Genomic DNA, 22,513 nt, shown 5'->3' on the forward strand with positions numbered 1-22,513 from the left:
CCCCATGATCACCGTTACCTTGCCTTTCTGACATGCCCTATTTATTTACTGGTACATCTTGCGCCCCTGGTCCTGACTGCTGCTGGGAGATCTGTACATAACTCCCATTCTGGTTTTTTTCCCTTTGGTGGTTCCTAAACTCCAACCACACAGACTCCACATCATCTGACCCTATGTCATTCAGTGCCATAGATTTAATTTCATTCTTAACTAACAAGGCATCCCCACCCCCTCTGTCCACCTCCCTGTCTTTTTGATAAGTTGTAAATCCTTGAATGTTTGAATTGCCAGTCCTGAACCCCCTGCAACTATGTTTCAGTGATGCCTACTACATCATACTCATTCACAATGATTTGTGCTGTTAATTCATCTACTTATGTTACAACTTGGATATGAATTATTTTGCATCAAAGGTCAAGCAGGCATCTGTGGTTGTTGGAATTCCACATTTTATATGATGTTGATCACTTTTAGCATAATTCATATTTTAAAAATTTCGGTGCTCTTGTGATTTTGTAAAAAAATGTTATTGTCAAAAACATTAGGTGCTTTAAATTAGAAATACTGAAGTTAGTTACGAAGTATTTTACAGACATAAGTAATTTCAGGGCACTCATAAGTTCTTGTTAATGATTTGTGCATTTTACTTTCAAGTTTTTGCACCTTTGCACGGTTAGAATTGTGGTATATAAACTGCAGGATAGAACATCTGTAATGGTGACGAAATCTTGAAAAGGAACACTACATAAAGGAGCCAGTCAGCATAAACCTTTTCTTTCTCCACATCCTTCTAATAATTTTCTTATATTTTCTGTTTGTGAGAATCCATATTTGTTTTCAGCTCGATTTCTTTGAGTGAGAAGTGGACCAAGCGCAATAAATTAAGGTGAAATAAAAAGGAAAAGTATAGAGTGAATATGCAAATAGAGTGGTAATTAACATTTTGGCAGAAAGATTAGGAAGAAGGCATAACAATTAGTACAGTTCTAAAGATCTGTAGGGACAGTGGGATCTTGAGATCAATGTGAATAGATCCTTGAAGATGGCAGAACATTTTGAGCGATTAGATAGTAAAGCTGTTGCGATGTTGAGCTTCATCAATCTTCACCAACAACTTTACAGTCCAAGTTGTTCCACTAGAATGCATGTTTTGTTAATGCACGTTTCGTTAACACAAATTTTCAATAATGCTATTGACGAATTGGGGGCACTTCCTAAAGTGTGAACTTTCAAAGTGTGTATTGATTCCAACATGATTCTGGCCCCATTAGTTTCAATGGTGCTGCTATTACACGATTTTCTTTTATCACTGGATTGCACAAGAATGGAACTACTATGTTATAGCAGAACCGACTGTACTGTGCCCAATTCTGGTCACCATACTTGTGTTATATTCTCAGCTGATGGTAATACTGAAGAAGTCAGATCTCAGAATGGGACCAGGTTTGATAGATCCTAAGGTTTTTTTCTATTTACTTTGGAGATTAGAATCTCTTGTGAATGTATGTGACTAATATACCTTTTTAAATAAGGGATGAATATTCCTTATCCAAAAAAAGACTACACAAATGCCGTACAAGAGCATTTGAAGCAGTCTTATTACAAATATGAATGAAAGATTCCACCTTTTTACCTCAACAACCATGTTTAGATCCACCAACATTAGTCAAAAGTCATCCCTGCCTACACACCAAAGACTCTTGCTTAGCTGGGATTTAATTATTTTCTGGAGCTTTCTTCTTAGTGATATTTAATCACCTTCAGAGCAAACATATATCTTTTCCCAAACACTCAGCTTCCAGCAGTTTTCCGGCCAATCGTCTTACTCGATTTAGCGTTTTAGACTTCATACTCTAGACTTCCTGGATATTCAGTCTTTGTCTCTCTGTCACTGGGCAGCTTAATGTTAGGCAGCAGCTCAATATTCTCTACCCTTTTTTAATTCATTGAATTGTTAATTCCTCGTTCTATTCCAATGCCGTAAACCCTTATTAAAAACTAAGTCATGGAGACGTACAGCATGAATTCAGTTGGACGTGTCCATGTCAACCAGATATCCTAAGTTAATAGAGTCCCATTTGCCAGCACTTGGCCCATATCTCTCTCAACTCTTTATATTCATGTACCCATCCAGATGCCTTTTTAAATGTTGTAATTGCATCAGCCTCCACCACTCCCTCTGGCAGCTCATTCCATGCACACACCATCCCCTGTGTGAAAATGTTGCCCCTCAGGTCCCTTTTTAAATCTTTCTCCTCTTTCCCCCTAATCCTATGCGCTCTAGTTCTGGACACACTAACCCCAGGGAAAAGACCATGTCAATTTACCCTATCCATGCCACTCATGATTTTATAAACCTCTGTAAGGTCACCCTTTAGCCTTTGACAATCTAGGGAAAATACCCCAGGAATTTAAGTATTCTAGTGTGTGAATTATAGGCATGGCATGTAATCAAAAAAGCTAGTGGAATGCCATTCTTTACAATGAGAAGAAATGAATGTAAATGCAAAGTTGTTTTCATTCAGTTATACGAGGCATTGGTGAAACTACATTTGAAATGCTATGCAGTTTATCATATTTGAGGAAAGATGCAAATGCATTGGGATGGTTCAGAAGAGAATAACTACATTGATATCCTGAATAAATGGGTCATCTTATGAGGAAAGATTGCACAGTTTGGGTTTTTTCCACTGGATTTTAAAAATGGGAGGAGTGACTTGATTGAAGTCTATAAGATCCTGAATGATCTTGATAAAATGGATTTGGCAGGGATGTTGATGCTGTGGGTGAGTACAGAGTTTGGGGGCATTGTTTTAAAACTAGGAGTTTCCTCAAGACAGATGAGAATTTATTTTGAGTTGTGAGATTTTGAAACTCTCTACCTCAGAAGGTAGTCAAGGATATGAAGCATTTTTAAGGCAGTGTTAGGTGCATATTCTGACAACAGTGGTGAAGGATTATTCTGCAAAACTTGTGCCATCTTGCCAAGCTGTTCCAGTAAAGCAATGTCACTTGCATCCTCCTAACAAGTTGTCCTGTATGCACACAGCAGGACATGGTCAATTTGGCCAATTACTGGCCCGTCACCAGTAAATGTTGGAAAGTGTTGTCAACGTTGCTTTCAGTTGTCACTTACTTACGAATGACAACGGCCTTACCTCCACTGAGGTCAGATGTTGGGATGTTAGCTGATTGTGCATTGTTCAGCACCATTTGTGACTTCTCAGATCTGAAGTGATTCAGATTGAAATGCAGCAATGTTCAAGTTTAGACTCATAAGTGGCAAGTAACATTTATGCCACACAGGTGCCAGGCAATTGCTATTTCACCCCTTAACATTGCCATCACTGTGTTTCCTCTCTATCAACTGAACTAGACTAACTATACAAATATTGTAGTTAGAAAAGAAGGTCAGAGACTAGGAATCCAGCAGCGAGTAAATCAACTTCTGACTCCCCAAAGCCTATCCACCATCTACAAGGCACAGTCAGGAGTGTGATGGAATATTCTCCACTTGCCTGGATGAATAAGCTTCAACAACCATGAAGCTTGACACCATCCAGAACAAAGTAGCCTGGTTGATTGACAGACATTGTCAAACATTTAATCCCTCCATCGTTGACACGAAGTAGTGTACACCATCTTTAAAAGCACTGAAGTAATCACCAATTACTGAAGTAATCCTTCAACCAAACCTTAAACTAGCAACAGCTATCTTCGAGAAAGACAAGAGCAACAAATATGTGAACATCACTACCTGCAAGCCACTAACTATCCTGACTTGGAAATATATCACCATTACTTCAGTACTGCTGATTAAAATCTTGGCAGTCCCTATCACAAACAAACTGCAGTAGTTCAAGGTGGCAGCTTGAAGGCACCACCACCTTGGAGGACCACGAGGAATGAGCAGTAAAAAGCTAGTCCAGCCAGTGATGCTGATGCATCACATCCCATGAATAAACAAAATTATTTATACTAAAAACCTATACAAAGTTGCTAACTGACATACAGTTTTTATAGTAGCCATATTCCTTTGTAACTCACTAGAAATAATTTAATGCAGTGTTGGCTGAGAGTCGTATGCTATTAACTATGACCGATGCGGACTGGATTGAGTTTAATGTGAAGAGATAAATAGTTGACATTTCGAGTCCAGTGACTGTTCTTGGATCTCCAGCACCCGCGTTTTAGCTTCCCCTTCCTCCAAGCAGAAACCCCTACTTGAAGTTGACTGCAAGTTCAGATATCGTCAGAGATGAATTACACCTTGTATGAGATTTTACAATCAGTTGTGCAAACAGTATCTTCACCAACTTATGGTTTTCCATTCGGCCAGTAGTGTCTCAATAACAATCATGTTATTGTCTGAGCACCTTGTTAATTCTTGCTCATTCTAGGTCACATTAGAGTACCATATTCTCTACACTGTAGATAAATAATCTATTCTCAACCTTTGGTTCTCCATTTTCATCCACTCAGAGAAGGCCAGGAAGCAGTGTTGTTTAATGTTGCCCTTCTTGCTTTTCACAATTTAAAAAGAAATTTGTATTATGTTGAAGTGATTGTACAAAGAAGGGTTATCTATAGAATGTGAACTTTCTGGAATTTTGTACTCTGCTTGGAGACTGACTTTGTTCAATTTTCTTTTTAGGGCTGCTGCAATGACGTTAAGGACAGTTTTATTATCATTACAAGCCTTACTGGCAGCAGCAGAACCAGATGATCCACAAGATGCAGTCGTGGCACAACAGGTTAGAATAGGATTGGCAGCTGCAAGCCTGATGTAGAAAGATATATACTTGGGTTTATGATCAATATATATATTTATTTTTCAAAAGTGCAAATAATATGGATAATTTATCAGAACAGAATTTCCTGGCAGTACTGCTATGTGGCACATAAGTATATTCTTCGGTGGCAGGGGGGTGACCATAAGACCATCTGAAAACTTGCAGAGTTTAAAAACGTTTACAGATTGCTGTTGCAAACAATTTAGTTAGAACGAATTGTGCGATTGTTCAAATTGCTCTTTATTTTCCTAACATAAAATTGTACAACATTGCACTTTATGCAGTATGTACATGCTGTGCCTGTCTCAGGCTAACAAAATAGGGCAATGCCTTCAATAATTCAAGTCAACCTGCCTGTTTTAAATTAAAATAAAGCTTGGCCTTTAACTGTCCATCATTATTTAACAGGTGTATTTTCCTATAACTGACCCCATTTGCTAATCAGGCGACGGGCACTTCTCTTTTTCATAAAAGTAAATTACTGCGGATGCTGGAATCTGAAACCTAAAGAGAAAATGCTGGAAAATCTCAGCGGGTTTGGCAGCATCTGTAAGGAGAGAAAAGAACTGACATTTCAAGTCTAACTGACCCTTTGTCAAAGTGGCCTTTTCTCTCTTTTTCTTTCTCCCCCCTCATACTTTGGTATTTATGAGAAATGTTTTAATGAGCCAAAATGGGAAGCTTCAATAACCACTGCCGGCCTTCCAGCAGTGCTCAAATTATTAACATCCTATGAGAAATTGGGTTAATGCTTATTCATTTTAAATAGTTGATATTTTAATTTACATTGAATTTGAATGAAAATAGCGTTAATATACCACACCAAAATGGCCTTTAAGAAGTCCTTGCAGAAGAGACATTACTGTAACAGTAATTTATTAGTCTAGGTTTTCATTTTTTTCACCATTAAAACAATGAAAATTAAAAGTTTTATATGACATTTAAACTGTCATGAATTTGCTTGTAAGCATCAAGTGATTAAAAAAAACACACTGTTTATAAAAGGAATATGAAAATAAATGCAGCATACAGATAATTGTTCAGGAATTTGAAATTCCTCCTTAAATATACTCTGAAGTAACATTAACCTATGTGAATCAGGAGCCCTGATTGAGCTAAAAATGTAGCAGCAGTAGGCTTGTTGCATCTGCTCTTTATTGTTCAGATTAAGAGAAGGTGGTGGGTGAAATTAACCAATATTTCTTTTGGATTACAATCCAAGAGCGCTCATTCTGTAAATTGTGGATCTGAGGCCATAATTGAGCATAATTCTTAATTATTCCTTTTTCCCCTCCTTCCTATCACCATCTGTTAATCATACTCTGATTTGGAGAATACCCAATGCAGATCACTCAAAGACTGCTTCTGTTTCTCGATACTGAACATTGCCTTTGATAGAGAGCAAGGAAAAAATACATTGCTTGTATTCCTATTTGTTGTAACAAAAAGACGTTAAAATAATCAAATTGATTTCACCGAAGAATGTCATTAGCTATCTTATCGCAGTAATAATACCATTGTAGATGCATTATATTTTAACTGTGAATAAATAATTGCCAATAAGAAAGAAATGCCTCACAATATATCACCTTTCATGATATTGGGGCATCCCAAAATCCCCCCCCGCCTCAATTTTTTTTGACATCTCTGCAGGAATTTCTCACAGTAGTGTCTTAGACCCAACCATTGTTTTGTTGTGCAGGATATGTGGCAGCCAGTTTACAGACAGCAAACCCCGTGAATGTCATCAGTGTGATAAATGACCAGCATGTGGAAGTGCCCATGCCAGTGTTGGACTGGAGTGGATGAAGTTACAAATCACAGGTTACTGACAGACGGATTTATTTGAAGGTACAAGCTTTCAAAGCACTGCTCCTTCATCAAGTAGCTCGTGGGGCAGGATTCACTAGATCCACTAGCTACCTGACAAAGGTGCAGCGCTCCAAAAACTTGTACTTTCAAATAAACCTGTTCGACTATAACCTGGTGACTTGTGATTTGTAACTAAATGACCAGACCATCTGTTTCATTTCTGTTGTTTCAGAGATAAAGTATAGGCCAGGACACTGCTGTTTTCCTCATTAAAAGTACTTATTGATCCTTTACATCCACCTGAGAAGACAAATGATTGATATGTATCTTTTGGATAAGACATTAATCTGTCACTAAATTTGCAGGCTGTGCTGTGAAGTTATTTCTAGTCTTTAATCTTCAAAGGTGTTAAATTTTGCCACTTTCATTTTTAAAAATTTAACAGAGAAATTTTCATTTTTTTTTTGACTAAAGATGGAGGGCTGATAACCCTCTTGGAATTTATAATTAATCATTAGAATGAATACTAGGATTAAGTTAACAGAAATTATGTAATTTGTTTTGGTAACTTATTTTTTTTACCTTACCCCATCTTACCATGTTTTCAGAGGCTGAAGGGATGGATGGTCTGGCCCCTGAAAGCACCATCTGTTGCTTTCTCTATCTTAAATTTTATGAAACCGCTTGTGTGCATTTTTAAAGTACATTTGTATCAATTTGTTTTTTCATGTTGAAATTTGTTTCCTTTTTAAAATATTTAATTCATCACAACAAACTAATGTAATTTTCTTAAAGCCTCTACGTGTGCAATATATTTATGCAATATATTCTGTTTGCAGTACAAACAAAATCCAGAGATGTTTAAACAGACAGCCCGACTCTGGGCGCACGTATATGCTGGAGCACCTGTTCCTAGCCCCGAGTACACTAGAAAGGTAGACAAACTGTGTGCTATGGGCTTTGATAAAGTGAGTACTTAAAGTAATTTTATTTAGCAAATGCAGTAAGTGCTTGTTCATAAAATTTAAGTCAGAAGTGCAAAATTTAAACACAATCACGATTGTAGTAGTCTCTGAATTTTTAGTTTGCCACAAATGGTTCCTCAACATATTGAATTTTTTCAAGTTGCTTGACAGTGCATTTAGAATGGAATTTACTATGTCTTACAGATAAAATTGTAACCACATTATATCACTGCTGTCCCACAGACAGTAATGAAATAAAAGATCAGTTAATCTTTTTGTTTAGGAAATGGTTTAGGGAGTAATATTGGTCAAGACAATAGGGAACTCCTGGCTTCTTTGAATAAAACCAATGGATCAGAACACCCATCTGAATAAATGGTGCAAAGTCAGTTTAACATCCCATCCAAATGTAAGGACAGACTTCAGTTAAGTATGTGCAAAGTCTGTTGAGCAAATACATGGGTTGCATATTCCTGTCCTAGGAGGAGGATGTACTGAAAACCAAATTTAAAAAAACATCTGCAACTATCTTGTTCATGTATTAAATCCCATCTGAGTCCTGGTTCAATTTCTACTAATGAGTTATCATTGCAGCTCTCAAATGACCACTCTTCTTGTTCCTCCACCTCCAGGGTTTGAGCATCTGTCATCAGTATTTTATTTCTGTTGAACCATAAATTATCTTAATTGTGTCGTGCTGCTGTTGAGTGGCTCTGCCCTGCTTGCTACTCTATGTGAACCAGTAATTCATGATCTAGATTGTGTGAACTGAATTTCAATGCCAGATTGTAAAGATTACTAATTTTGCTTTCTTCTACCTCTTCAATATTTTCAGCTCCGCTTCACCTCCACTCCTGAAGTGAAATATTGATGCATATCTCTTTCATTTGCACACAACACTATTCTAACCCACTACTTATTGGCCTTTAATAGCTAGACACTTCAAAATTCTGTCACAGCAATACGGAAGATGCGTGAGAATGGCAGGCAAGCCTGCCCCTAACATCTCAATTGTTAGTGTTAGGAATGGAATGTTCTATGAGAGCCTTTACTTCATTGTCGACACTTGTCAAGCAACACCTCTCCTTGTCCTACGATCTGCCCTAGGTAATAAACTCTTGCTTTCACAAGTACACTTTTGGTTAAATTTATTACTAAGCCAGCCAGCTGTAATTGTTCAAGCAAGTGTCCTACTTGTCTCGTGTTCTGTCTGTACGTTACTATACACCTCAACATCATCTAAATAAGAGTATGCCATTTTGAATCTCAGCTACAACTTAATTCATAAGCCTGTAGAATGTAGCTGAAGTGCTTTTTTTAATTCAGATGACATCACTCAGCAATGATGTTATCCATTTCATGTAACAAAAACTGATATTTCTTTAGCCATTCATGTTATTGGCACTTTAATAAATTAGTCTTAGAAATGAATGCTGCCAATTCTGTCAGTGGAGTTTTCTAACTGGAAGTGAGTAGAAATCTGTCTTTATGACACTATTTATCAATCTATACAGAATCTCATTGATCCATCAGTGGATTTCCAATTTGTCTCTGTTTCCACTTGAGCTTATTTTTCTGGCTTTAACCAACAAGTTTGCTATTTTGACAGTCCTGACTCTTCCAAGTCCACATCATGAATAGCTAATATAGTACATTTGGGTTATCTTATACTTCCATTGTCCGTCCTTTTTAAATGCGGACAGTGCCTAATTGTCCTAGTATTTCTGTTAATTAGTCAAATTGTGGGAGGTTTGCTTTGAGAACTGTCTATTTCGCATTCCACCTCACTCTTACTGTCTCTGTCAACTTCCACTAGTCTGACCACCTGACACATTTGTTCCCCCTTGTCCTTACAATATTTTTTAATGAGTGAATGAATGATTTAATGTTCAGTATGTTTGTGACATTACTGATTATTCTTCCCCTCAATCAAGTATTTATGAAAAGTTGCTTTACTAACCCTCCTAACTGCTTTGCATAGATCACTGAATTTTGTTTTGAGGTTCACCTTGCAAAGGCAATAATACCAATACTTTGTCCTCCACTTGAAAAATTCTAGTTGCTGAATATTTATCTACCCATTCTTTCATTTTCACTTGTCAAAATTTCGAATGTTCTTGTGCTATCCTACGTGCTCCTGTGAATCTTTCTAGAAACAGCTATGTAAACCAATACTGAGGATCCTACCTTCTATATTTTAAGAACTCCTCTTTAATCAGTTTCATAGACCTCTAATCTTTTAAATTCAAATGGAATAAAACCAGTAGATTGATTTGGAGGATCTCTAGTAGTCAATAATAAGAAATGTAATACTTTGTCCCAATCTTTGCGGGTATTCATGACAGAATGCCTCAATCATGGTTTTGAAAGTATTTCTCCAAAGCTCCCCTCCCCCCCCCCCCCAGATGTTTGTAGATGATATCCAGTTGACTTGAATTGTTTTTATGCCCAAATTCCTCTGAAAAGGTTAGTCAGTGGAAGGTTCATCAGGGTTCTAAGTTTCTCAATTTGAAGTTAATGGAGTGTGAAAATAGTTAGTTAACATGTCCATGAATACCCTAACTATATTTGTCGTTAAATGATTAGCTTCTGGGAACTGGGTTGTTATATCAATAATTGTAAGGATGTTCTGATGTCCTGCTTTTGTTTTCTTTAATGATCCTACACAATCTACTAATACCAGTCTGAACAATTCTTCAAAAACTAGTATGGTGTCAAAGGTGCTGATTTAATTACGTTTTAAAGCTTTCCTACCACCTGTCATGTAAGCCATGTTTTATAGAACAGCACTGACTTTATGAAGTCTTGGCCATGTTAAATTATTTTGTTTATCAGTGTCTATGTTTTCTGCATTCCTCCAAGTGTTGCCATGAGAATTTAATGTACTACTTGCAGTATTATTGTTATGATACAAGTGTGATATCACTGCTTGATGAACAGCCATCCCGTCTTCATCTACAGGTCTGTGAGGGTGTCCAACTTCTCTATCAGAACTCCATTTCTAATACAATAGCTCTGAAACTCCTTTAGCCTCAGCTTCTTTGAAAGCTGGATGTGTTAATGTATTTAACTCTGGATCTGCTTCTTGAGCCTCAATAATCAAAGATATTGCCAAAAGCATGCTTTGAATTATCCTCACTCTTAAATAGAGTTTCAGTTACACTAATATTTGTTGCTGTATTATTATGATCTCTGCTGATGGACTTTGTTTAGCTATTGCTCTGATCACTGCATATGATGGAAAAATACCTGGAACCCATTCTTACAACTGTTTGTTTCCTTCAGTTTCCATAAGACTTTTTATGACTTTTAATAAAGCTTTAACTTGCAGTCCTAAATCATTTGGTGAGAAATAAATCAACTCTGTCCACAGGTAATGTCTTCACCACCTCAACTACCACTAGTCTAGACAAAAATCAAACTCTAATTGGACTTTGTACAATAGAACCAGGTTATTGTCTCCACCTATCCAAATAGCCCATACGTTTGCTTTCAATGAACTCTGTGGAGAAAAAAAACTAAATCCTCTCCAGTAAATGAGATGGAGTAGCCTTTGTATCCCTTAGTATAGTTATGGGCTCGAATGTTTCATTTGAAGAAAAAGGTGTTATCTTTTCTGAGACAAAACCTCTTTTATATTCTCAAGTTATCTTCCTACGCATATCTACACAAGCTGTGTTTACCTCAAGTCTCTTAGTTATAGTTAAAGCCGTAATCTGATCATTGGTCCTTTTTTTTCTCCTTGAGTTTCTTTTTTGGACTTTTTTTTTACAAATTCAAGTAAAATTCTGTGGATTTCCCCTGCAACTTCCAGTATTCTGAATGTATCTGTCCCGCCGCCTTAGAATGGAAATACTTCAGCTTCCTATTTACATCTCCACCCTCTGTACTTTTGCTTCTGATATGTGGTGGAGACCTTGAGGCATTCTCAGCCATCCATTCTGTGTGCTCACTACTTCCCTTCCTTTCAGACTCCTATTTTATTTCCCTCTTGAATTTGAGGGTGTTGGAAAAATGGTACAGATTATGGATTAGCTCATTTTTGTCAGCCAGTCTATTGCTGCCAGTCTAGCAGTTGCAACTCTTTGATCCTCTTCATGTTTGTATTAGGAAAGGAGTGAGTTTAAATTCCTCAAAGAATTGTCTCACTAAGAGTTTCACCTTTTAATGCTTGCATCTGCTTGTCACAGTTAATTGCTTAATGCTGTGAATTCTGTATAGGTTTGCCTGTGTTGTTATCTTAAATTTCAGAACCTTTGCTTATGTGCCTTGGGCACTACTTACTCGCTAATGTAGTTTTTTTTTGTGTAGCATCCTAATCTTGAAAATGTCTGAAGTGTAAACTTCCTGTGCTTTACCTGTCAACTTACTCTGCTTGACCGTTGTCAACTCCAATTTACTCAATTAATTTGTCTTGCCATTGTCTCAAATTACAGAAGACTACCTTCATATCCTTTCTCTCAAAGTTTGGAAAGCCCTGTGCAAACTGAAACATTTTCTTGTTGGACTTGAAATTTATAACTCCGATTAGGGCCTGCATCAGCATCTGACACTGTTGCAGCTGCAAAATTTTAATTTTATGTTCATATTCCCTTTGCTTTCTCTTTCACAGTTCTTCTAGTTTTCTCATGTCCATTCTTTTCATTTCCACTTTCCTTTATTTTCTCTGCTCTCTCTTCCCTTTAGTTTCTTTTCCTCTGAATGCCAAAGCTGATTTAACAGTAGTTGATTATCACCTGATTCCTATGTTTCACTAACTGGAGTATCTGGTATCTCTTCTACTTCCCGTAAACCCAAATGCTGTGCCTTAATTACATCCCCCTCCTTACTTCTGCCAGGCAGGGCCAGGGCCAGTTTATCGCACAATTCAGTGTTTCCTGAAGGCTGTCAACACTGTCCTCTGCAGGTAATCCTTTCCTGTTTCCAGCACCATGTCTTAAATATAGCACAGGACATGGCATTTTCCTTTATCTGTATTATTTACGATATCACACTTAAATCCTCGTCTGTTTCAAAACTGAACCTGGATGAGTCAGTGAACTTTGTCACGTCTGAATGGGACGATGTGCTGGAGAGTGAGCTCTGTTCTGTGTACGCAAAATTCCACAACTTACCTGACTTGGAGCCAGTTTAACAAGATTGACCAAATTTCTAATTTATTATAAATAGAGGTAAACAACATTTTAGACATATATCATTGTATTAAAAATCTGGTCCCCTTACATATAAAAAGAATGGTATATTCTGTGTAGAGGGACTACCTTGTCCTCAAGGTTCTGAGATGATCCTTGCCAGGACTTGCTGCTCCTCAATCTCTATTCTTCAGTTACTTTGTCTTGACAGGTTCACAACTTTTAAAATCTCTGACTTGTAGATAGAAAGAAACAATTTACAGCAGTGGGTGATGGAAAATTAGCCTGCTCTCTTCAGGTTTCAGGTATCTTTTGGTGCAGTGATGAGGACACCACCTCTCCTCTGCTTAGCAGTCTGAAGGCTTCTGGTTATCATGTTCACAGCCAGGAGCTGTTCACCTACTTGGGAGCCAATCACATAGTTATTGGCAGGCAGAAGACCTTTGCCATTGGTCTGTGGAGTGATAACCAGTTTTCGATCAGCAGCTTGTCAACCATATCTCTCTTTGTGAGCACCCTGTTGTTGTAGCTCATCTGCATTAATCCAGCAATGGTGTAAAGAGCATTTGTGATAAGTGTCAGTAGCTTGTTTTCAAAACGTGCAGCAATGCCTTCCACAAACTTTGATTTTCAGAATTGCTCATTTGCCATTTCAACCGACCATGGAACTTTCAGATAAATAAAAAAGATGATCTTTGCAGAACAAATACACAGTTTAAATTAAATAGCTGCCCCCCCCCCCCCAAAAAAAACCAAAATGTAGCCATCCAGAAAATCTTATGAGGAGGGCCGCGGATGAAAAATACTTTTTGCACTGTCACAAGTATCCTTTTCTTCACATTCACCATCGTTGCCCTTTCTTGTTAATACAGTACCTGTCCTGTAATGCATTAAATTAGAGATAGTTGTCTTCCCTATCCTTTCTCCACACTAACCAAACTATGTCAAACAATGCATTTTAGTTGTTTCGGTCTTGTTCTTTGAAATTTCCTCCTCCATCTGTACCTTTTCCTCTACTTTGGATCTTGTCACTTAGACACAGGCTACCATCGTTCCTCTTAACAACTGCCTACTAAGAATAATAGGATTATACAGCAGAGGGAGGCACTTCAGTGTGTTGGATCTCTGTCACCCTCTGCTAGAATTACCTAATTAGAACTGTATGTTCATCCAGTTCTTTTTCTTGTATGTGGCTATTATACTTGCTTCCAATATGCTTTCACTGTTTTCTTGATAATCATATCATTTTTACCTTATCCTCCTACCAAAATGTAGAATTTTACATCATTCTATTATACTGTACCTGAAGGAGGGTCTTGGTATTCTTTCCCTTCTGTGTTGGTATTTTCATTTGCTGATAACTTCCTTTAATTTTTAAGTGATTCAGCATTAATATTACCTTCCTTGTCTTCCTCTTTTTCTTTGAAATCTCCTCTCCATCATGGCTCTTACAGTGAAAAGGCAATGACCATTGGTATTTTTATTTAGATTATCAATCCAGAACATCCATGTTCTGGGGACTGTGGTCCAAATTCTGCCAAGGCAGAACTCAACTCTTCTATTGAGATATATTCTATTTTCTATTTGGTTCACATTCATTTGTTACTTAGCAAATTGATGCTTTCCATTTTTCTGAGTGTGAATGTTGAAACTGCTAGCAATTTAGCCTTCTCTATCCTTTACACATCTCCCATTTACATTAATCCTACTCTGGATGTAGCCATCAAGGACACTTGAAGGAATTGGCTAGACCATAAGGTTAAGGAGCAAAAGTAGGCCATTCAATGAGATCCTGGCTGATATGATAATCCTCAACTGCATTTTCTTGTCTTTTCCCCAAAACTCTGATTCGTTTACTGATTCTGTCTCCCTAGGTCTTGAATGTTCTTGATGACTTAATCTCTACAGACCTGTGGTAATGAATTTTCACAGATTCACTATTATTTGAAGGAGAAATTCCACCTCATCTGGTTCTTAAATGAATTATCCCTTTCTCTAAGATCTGATCAGAGACTCCCCTTCAAGCAACCTCTGCATCTACTTTGTCAAGCCCCCGATGAATCTTATTTGTTCCAATAAGCCTTTGTCTCATTCTTCTAAATTCTAGTGAGTACTGGCCCAAACTATTCACTTTCCCTGATGAGACCAGTATCAGTCTAGTAAATCTTCTTCGGACAGTATATCTTTCCTTATATAGAAGGCCCAAAACTGTTTACAGTATTCCAGGTGTCTGACCATTGCATTATATAGGTTTAGAAACAATTACCTATTTTTATATTCAGTTTCCTTCAAAATGAGCACCAACAATCCATTTACCCTCATGATTTCCTGTGGACCTTGTTCCATGGTCTCTGCTTCCCACTTCTGATGTTGAGATGATGTTTCTTTGGCTAGCCAGGCCATTGGTGTTCATTTATATTTTTCTGGAAGCTTCCATTAGTTTAAGAAGTTTAGAGAGATTGATGCGTGAGGAAATGCCTTTGATTTATCAATTCAAAAATTACAGCTCTTAGCAACTGCCGCAGGAAAGCTAACTGCTTTTCTTGAAGTTTAAACTGTTTTACACAGAATATGATGTGGACGTGCCAGTGTTGGACTGGGATGGAAGAAGTTAAAAATTGCACAATAATAGGTTTATTTGGAAGTACTAGCTTTCAGAGCACTGTTCCTTCATCAGGTAACTAGTGGGGCAGGATCATCAGTCACAAAATTTATAGCAAAAGATCAGTGTCATGCAATTAAAACGATATATTGAACAAACCTAGATGGCTGTTAAGTCTGTCTTCTTTTAGAATGGGTTGCAGGTTTGGTTCATTAATATGTAACTCCCAGACTACTTTCAAGTCACATTCCCAAGATAACTTGACATCTTAGCTCAAACAGTGCATGAAAGATGTGAGGTTAGAGTCTGTCTGCATTCCGATTTTGAGTCAAACTGGTCCTGTTTCCAAAGTAGTAAATTATAAAATGTTATATGGATTGATTGCCTGCAATCCAATAACTACATGGTGAATAGAAAATACACTAATGCATCTGTGCCCTCGCTATCAAGCTCCACTGTAATTGATATATAAAATATACATTCATTTTCTCCTGTGTTTCAATTTCCAAAGTATACCTCTAGTAGTGTTTACTAATTGTTTGTGTAAATTGTTATTCATTAGTGAAGGAGTTTTCATTTTTTCTGTTTGCTTGGATGAAACTTTAAAAGCTGCTGGAGAGTTTCTTCATGAAAGATGTTTTTAATCAGTTTTTAACTGTTCAGACATCATTAAGGCTTTATTAGTTACCAATGTTTCAACAAGCCAAATGAGCTATAATTTTGGCACATATTATTAAGTATTTTGAGATGAAATACTTCGAACAAAATAAAGAGGTATGTGCAGCAACTAGTAAAAAATGTGAATATTGTTGGCCATTCAGAACTGTAGTCTTGAGCTACAACTGAAATTTATTAATTTCTTGGTGAGGATGCATCAGCAGAGGAGGTAATAAGTTAAGTGGCAGCTACGGAAAGGGTGAGTGAAGGATAAATATATATTGAACTGTCTGATACTGAACAGGTTAAGACTACCATTAAAGTCAAAGCAAATACTCAGATTTATTTCTGCAGTGTCAGAATTTAAGTAGTAGAGAACCAATGATAAACAGATTAAACTTCAGTTAGACCATTCTAGTCAGTATTCTAAAAATATAGAGGCATTACAGAAAGTACAAAATGTTGTTTTTTCAAGAATGATGCCAGAATACAGGGTTGTGCCTATCAAGAAAGTATGATGTTGCTGGGTTTATGAAAATAGAAAGTTAAGGGCTGCCTTCGTATACATCGTGTAAATTTTGCAGAGTTTTAAAACTTGTTGGCTGAATGTCACTGGCAAAGCTAGCATTTAATGTTTATCCCTAATTGTCCTCGAGAGGTAGAGTGCCTTGAAATACTGAAGTATTTATGGTATCGATAGAATGTGGTATTGGTCTTTTCATGTTGATTTGAGCTAGTTTTTTTTCCCAAAGGTGCAAAATCTAGCTTAATGTCCAAATATTAATGCTAACTGTGTTGTACATACATATTCATTCTTGAATTATAGTACAAGTACTCTTGTTATAACATCATGATAACCATATAGCAACAAAGTGATAGGAGCGAACCCCATAACACTGAAATGTACAACCTTGAATAGAAATAAGTGTTAAATTCTACTCGGATTTTTGTTCTCTTTTCATTCTCTCATCCTCATTTATTTATTTAATTATACTTGTTCTTATTAATTTTTACCACATCTAAATCACTTTAAATTAACTTTCACTTCCTTTCTCCTGGCGTTTGCTGTGCTGTATGAAAATCCAAGTAATTAACTAAAAACAAGCTTAAGGTTTTTTTCTTTTACAGCCAATGGGAATCCTATAGACTAACAGTGCAGTTATATAGATGTGACTAGAGGGTTGGTTTTTTAAAAAAAATCTAAAAAATTATTGACATTACCAGAAGTTTTGCCAGGTGAGTCAGCTCATCATTGGAACCTCCATCCTTGTCCTGCATGGGAAAGCAAACTTGTCTCTAATGTTGCATGGATTACTGGTGATAAGTCAGTTTGCCATTTAGCTCTGATCCTGAAGCATTATGGAAATGGAAGATTCTACTTATTTTCCAGGTGAGAACAGGATAATCTTGAGTTTTGTTCAAATTGTTATTTCACATGAAGTGAATTCACTTATTTGCTTTACTATACAGAGTCTAATTTTTGGTTTTATTATATGGCAGAACCTGATGTGGAGTTTGGTGGCTGCAGTGCATCTTGTGAATGTTGATGAAAGTGGTTGGAGTACCAATCAGTGAAATTGCTTTGACTTGAGTGTTGTTATAACTAAATCCATCGAGGCCAGTACTGTGCTTAATTTCCAGAAGGCATTTAATATAGTACCACATCAAAGGTTATTAAGCAATATAAAAGCTCATTGCATGGGGTTGCATATTGGCATTGAAAGATGATTGTCTGGCTAACAGGAAGCAGAGAATAGGCAAACTGATCTCTTTCAGTTTGGGAAGATGCATTAAGTTGTGTGTCTTGGGGATTATAACGCAGTCAAAGATTTGAGGATTAGGTATAAATGGAAGCCATTTTTAGGGCAGTCAGATTGTGTAACTCCGACAGGAGTGTTGGAGGACCTGAATATAGTACAAATCATATAAATGACTTGAATGAAGAGACAGAAGGAGAAAGTGAGGACTGCAGATGCTGGAGATTAGAGTCGAGAGTGTGGTGCTGGAAAAGCTCAGCAGGTCAGGCAGCATCCGAGGAGCAGGAACTTGTGCCCAAAATGTTGGTTTCCCCTGCTCCTCGGATGCTGCCTGACCTGCTGTGCTTTTCCAGCACCACACTCTTGACACTGAAGGGACAAAAGGTATAGTTGCCAAATTTGCTGATCGTACAATGGTATAAAGGAAAATACGTTTCGGAGAAGTCATGAAGCTACAAAAAGATATAAATAGGTTAAGTGAGTGGGCAAAGATCTGGCAATTAGCATTGTGGAAAAATGCAAAATTGTTTATTTTGGCAGAAAGAATAAGTGAGCATGTTTTAAAATACAGTGGTATGTGAATGTCATGGGAAAGAAATTACAAAGGGGTTAATGTGCAGGTATGTCAAGTAATCAGGAAAACTAATGGAATATAATCATTCGTTGAGAGAGGAATGAATACAAAAAATTATCCTTCACTTATGCAAGGCACTGATGAGACCACATCTTAGCGTGTATTGTGTTGGTCATCATATTAAGGAAGAATACAAATACATTGGAAGCCGTTCAGAACCTGTTTACCAGACTAATGACTGGAATTGGGAGTTGTCTTATGAGAGAAAATTAGAAAGAGATTAGGCTTCTATCTGATGGAGTTTAGCAAATAAAAGGGCAGCACAGTAGCTCAGTGCTTAGCACTGCAGCCTCACAGCACCAGGGTCCGAGGTTCGATCCCAGCCTCGTGTGACTGTCTGTGTAGAGTTTGCACATTCTCCACGTGTCTGCGTGGGTTTCCTCTGGGTGCTCCAGTTTCCTCCCACAGTCCAAAGATGTGTAGGTCAGGTGAATTGGCCACGCTAAATTGTTAGTGTTAGCTGCATTAGTCAAAGCAGTTACTCTTCGGAGGGTCTTTGTGGACTGGTTGGGCCTGTTTCCATACTGTAGGGAATCTTTCTAAAAAAAACTCGAGTAAAATGAGTAGGCCATTTAAAACAAATGAGACAAAATGTTTTGAGGATTGAGAATATTTGTAACTCTCTTCCTGAAAAGTTGGTTGAAGTAATTTCCAAATATTTTTAAGGCAAAGGAGAATGGATAAGTGAGGTGATAAAAGGTTATCAGTATTAAGTAAGAATGTGAATTTTGTGTTGCAATATGAACACTAGCTCAAGAGGTTTAATGGCCCATTGTTACTGTGATCACAATCCTTTTTGATAAAGGAAATATATGGAGTCTGGCCACAGATCATTTTGCTAAGTGGTGAAACAAGCATTGGGGACAAAGTGGCTGACTTCTGTTCCAACACTCCTGTCAGAGTTACACAATCTGACTGTCCTATAAATGACTACCATTTATACTTAATCCTCAAATCTTTGACTATGTTATAATTAAGGTTTGGGCCATTGTGCAGCAAATAAGGTTCTAAAGTTAGAAAATTTGTACATATTACAACAATTGTGGTATTTTACATCGGTGCAATCCAGAAATATCCTCAATGTAATTTCTAAGGCAGATAGTGTGGAATTATGCGACTATAGTAGATTTGATTTGTTCTAGTGTTGAAATTTTCCTTGCATCATATTTTCAAGGTGCCTTGGAGTTTACATTGATCTGTTTATGTTAACAAGCTGTTTTGTTTAGTTATGGACTATGTATTAACTTGCTATCATCTGATCTTGGCTAAATGCACACTCTGGAATAATGCCATGCAATTGACCATTTGTGGGAGATGCACTACTTCTGTAATTATAGAAAATTTAGAATTAGAAAGTGTAATCTGGCTGCTGCAGATTTTAACTTTTGTATTTCTTCTACAGAATGCAGTAATAGTGGCCTTGTCTTCACAATCCTGGGACGTGGAGTGTGCAACAGAACGACTTCTCAGTAACTGATGAATTTGGGATCCCTTCTGTACCCAGATGCCCTTTCATTGACAAACACCTCTACCCTTTGTTCTTTCTGGGTTCTGCATAGATTCCATTTTAAACATCACTGTAATATGTGATAGTCGCTATAAACGAGACTGGATTCGATGCTCTGTAAATAAAGCTCTCAAAAGATCTGTGTAAATTAAAACAAAGGGGAAACGTGAAATACATTTTAATTTTTTTTCCTACTCACCATTGTAAGGATCCTGAGTTTGAGTTGCATTCATCCCTGAAGATGACACACACATCTGCTTTAGTACAGTTTAACAAAGTGACCAAGGCTTTTGATTGCATCAGTTTGTTTTTGATAATAAAGACATGTAATGTGGCCTGCATCTTAGAAAATGGTTGTTTTCTATTTTTTGAATGTGTCATGGCTTCTGCAGCCATTACTTGTGGTAATACTTCTGATCAGAGATAATATTTAGGCTGCTTTACTCTTTAATCGTGATATTAATACACAAGTTAATGCAAAGACATTCATGAATGTTAATTTTCATGGTTATTAAATCAAAGGTTGAAGAGTATGCCTGATCATGACGGGATTACTTGAGTATTCTCCCATGGCTGCATTGTTCTCTGAAATGTTTTGCTATGACACAATCAAAAAGAGTTTGACAGGCTAGGTTTTCTTAAATTATTACGGCTGTTAAATAATGCGATCACTATTTTAAATTACTTAACAGCCGCTTGAGTATTCACTCCCTGCTTGTGATTCACAATTTCTGTAATCAACTTTGGAGGCTGTGGTGGCTCTTCTTTTCTGTATATAATTTAAAGTTCACGTAGAAATAGAGGTGTTATTGATCAGATTGTCTGCACTCTGTCCAATTTCTCGGAACATTCAAATAATGGGATTTTCCTGTATATACAGCGAAGCTTTCTATTCGTATTAAAATGGTGTTTCATCCTAAGTTTCAACTAACGTCGGGGTCATTTAATATAATAGTTGATATCTCAAAATTTGAAACCTGTATTGATCTTATCTTTGCTGAATTGAAAGAGATTATTTTTATTTGATATGACAAATAGATGAACAGTTATTGGCTGTTAAAATGTGCCACCTTGAAGCATATAAATATTCATACGAGAAACCGTGGTTTCTAAAATTTCATATCTGCTAATTTTTAAAGGTATATTTGTGTCTCTTCAGAAGGGTTTGCTGTTTTGCTGACAAATGTTGAGTATTTGAGAAATAGAACAGCTCTATGCATTTTGAAAGTGCCTGCACTTTATTTAATTTTGATGCTGTTCACTGTTAAAACATTATAACCATGGAACTATGGTTTAAACACTTCCAGATTCTGACTTTAGGCGCTCATAATTTGGAATAGCAAAAAGCTTTTCAGCCCACATGTTCTGTATAGTTGTCTGATGCATTGTGACTTAAATTTATCCTCTATAACTCAGCTTTCTGTAAATCAATTGTTTTAATGCAACTGATGTGTTGTCCCACAAATCCCTGCCCTTGTCCAAAGTCTTCCAAGCAGTTCTCATGGTGTGCTTGACTATTAATAGATTCCTGTAAGCATCCGGTATTGATTTGTTTTACTCATTTCCTTGAAAAATAGTGCGTCAACAACCTTCACTTTGTTCATGAATTTCTACTGTGAGAAGAGGACCATTGAACCAATGTTTGTAAAAGGAAATTAGTTTGTTTTCCTATCATGTCTTCACTTAAATATATTATTTCATGCTGGTGTACAGTTCTGGGTCATAAACAGATACAGAGGTCTTTGGCTCTGCCCTCCCTTCAGCAAGGAAAACTGAAACCAATTTTAAAATGGCAGTGCAATTAGCAGATGTGTCATAGACCACAAATCTCAAGTATACTTAATTATCAGGTATCTTATTTACTGAAATCTGCTGATGGAGTCATCAAAGTTAAAATGTCATGTGTCACAGCATAGAAATGAGAACATTTCAGCAACTTAAACAAATTAAGATTAGATTACTTAGTGTGGAAACAGGCCCTTCGGCCCAACAAGTCCACACCGACCCGCCGAAGCGCAACCCACCCATTCCCCTACATTTACCCCCCTACCTAACACTATGGGCAATTTAGCATGGCAATTCACCTAACGTGCACATCTTTTGGACTGTGGAAGGAAACCGGAGCATCCGTGGGGAGGAAACCCATGCTGACACGGGGAGAATGTGCAAACTCCACAAAGTCAATCGCCTGAGTAGGGTATTGAACCCAGGTCTCTGGCGCTGTGAAGCAGCAGTGCTAACCACCGTGCTGTCCACAAAGACATTAAGTTACAATGCCTTTCTAATTTTCCTTCAGTAAATATGGTTATATACATTATATGGACTTGCAGAAAGCAGAAGTTCATTGGAATTGAGGGAAATTACAGACTTAGGAAATTAGCAAGGCATTGAAAAATGGAAGTAGAGATAAAGGATAGGAACGCAAATCACATCAGACAGGATTGTTTGCAAATCAGAGAGGACTGTGGTATGCTTAAAGAAATTAACATAGAGAGGAGGTTATGAGTGGTCTGACAAGCTTAAAAGTAGATAAATCTCCAGGCTGAGAGGCAAGACAGGAAATAGCAGGGGCGCTGGCAATAATTTTCAGTTCCCCTCTGGGAAGCGGTGTCACAGAACTGGAGGACAGCCAGTGATGTTGTTAAGCAAGGAGC

At 37.3% G+C, this 22,513-nt stretch overlaps 1 protein-coding gene across 1 annotated transcript in view; it reads left to right on the forward strand.

Annotated features, from left to right (window-relative positions):
- Positions 1–20,894, forward strand: part of ube2kb (ubiquitin-conjugating enzyme E2Kb (UBC1 homolog, yeast)) — a 101,136-nt gene extending 80,242 nt beyond the window's left edge. Inside the window, exons 5-7 of the mRNA XM_072567815.1 lie at positions 4,655–4,754; positions 7,445–7,573; positions 19,755–20,894. Coding sequence (XP_072423916.1) covers positions 4,655–4,754; positions 7,445–7,573; positions 19,755–19,829 — 304 coding nt within the window. The 3' untranslated portion in view covers positions 19,830–20,894. The remainder of the gene's footprint in view (positions 1–4,654; positions 4,755–7,444; positions 7,574–19,754) is intronic.
- The last annotated feature ends 1,619 nt before the right edge of the window (positions 20,895–22,513 follow it).

Source organism: Chiloscyllium punctatum, chromosome 1 (assembly GCF_047496795.1).
Source record: "Chiloscyllium punctatum isolate Juve2018m chromosome 1, sChiPun1.3, whole genome shotgun sequence".
NCBI classification, from domain to species: domain Eukaryota; kingdom Metazoa; phylum Chordata; class Chondrichthyes; order Orectolobiformes; family Hemiscylliidae; genus Chiloscyllium; species Chiloscyllium punctatum.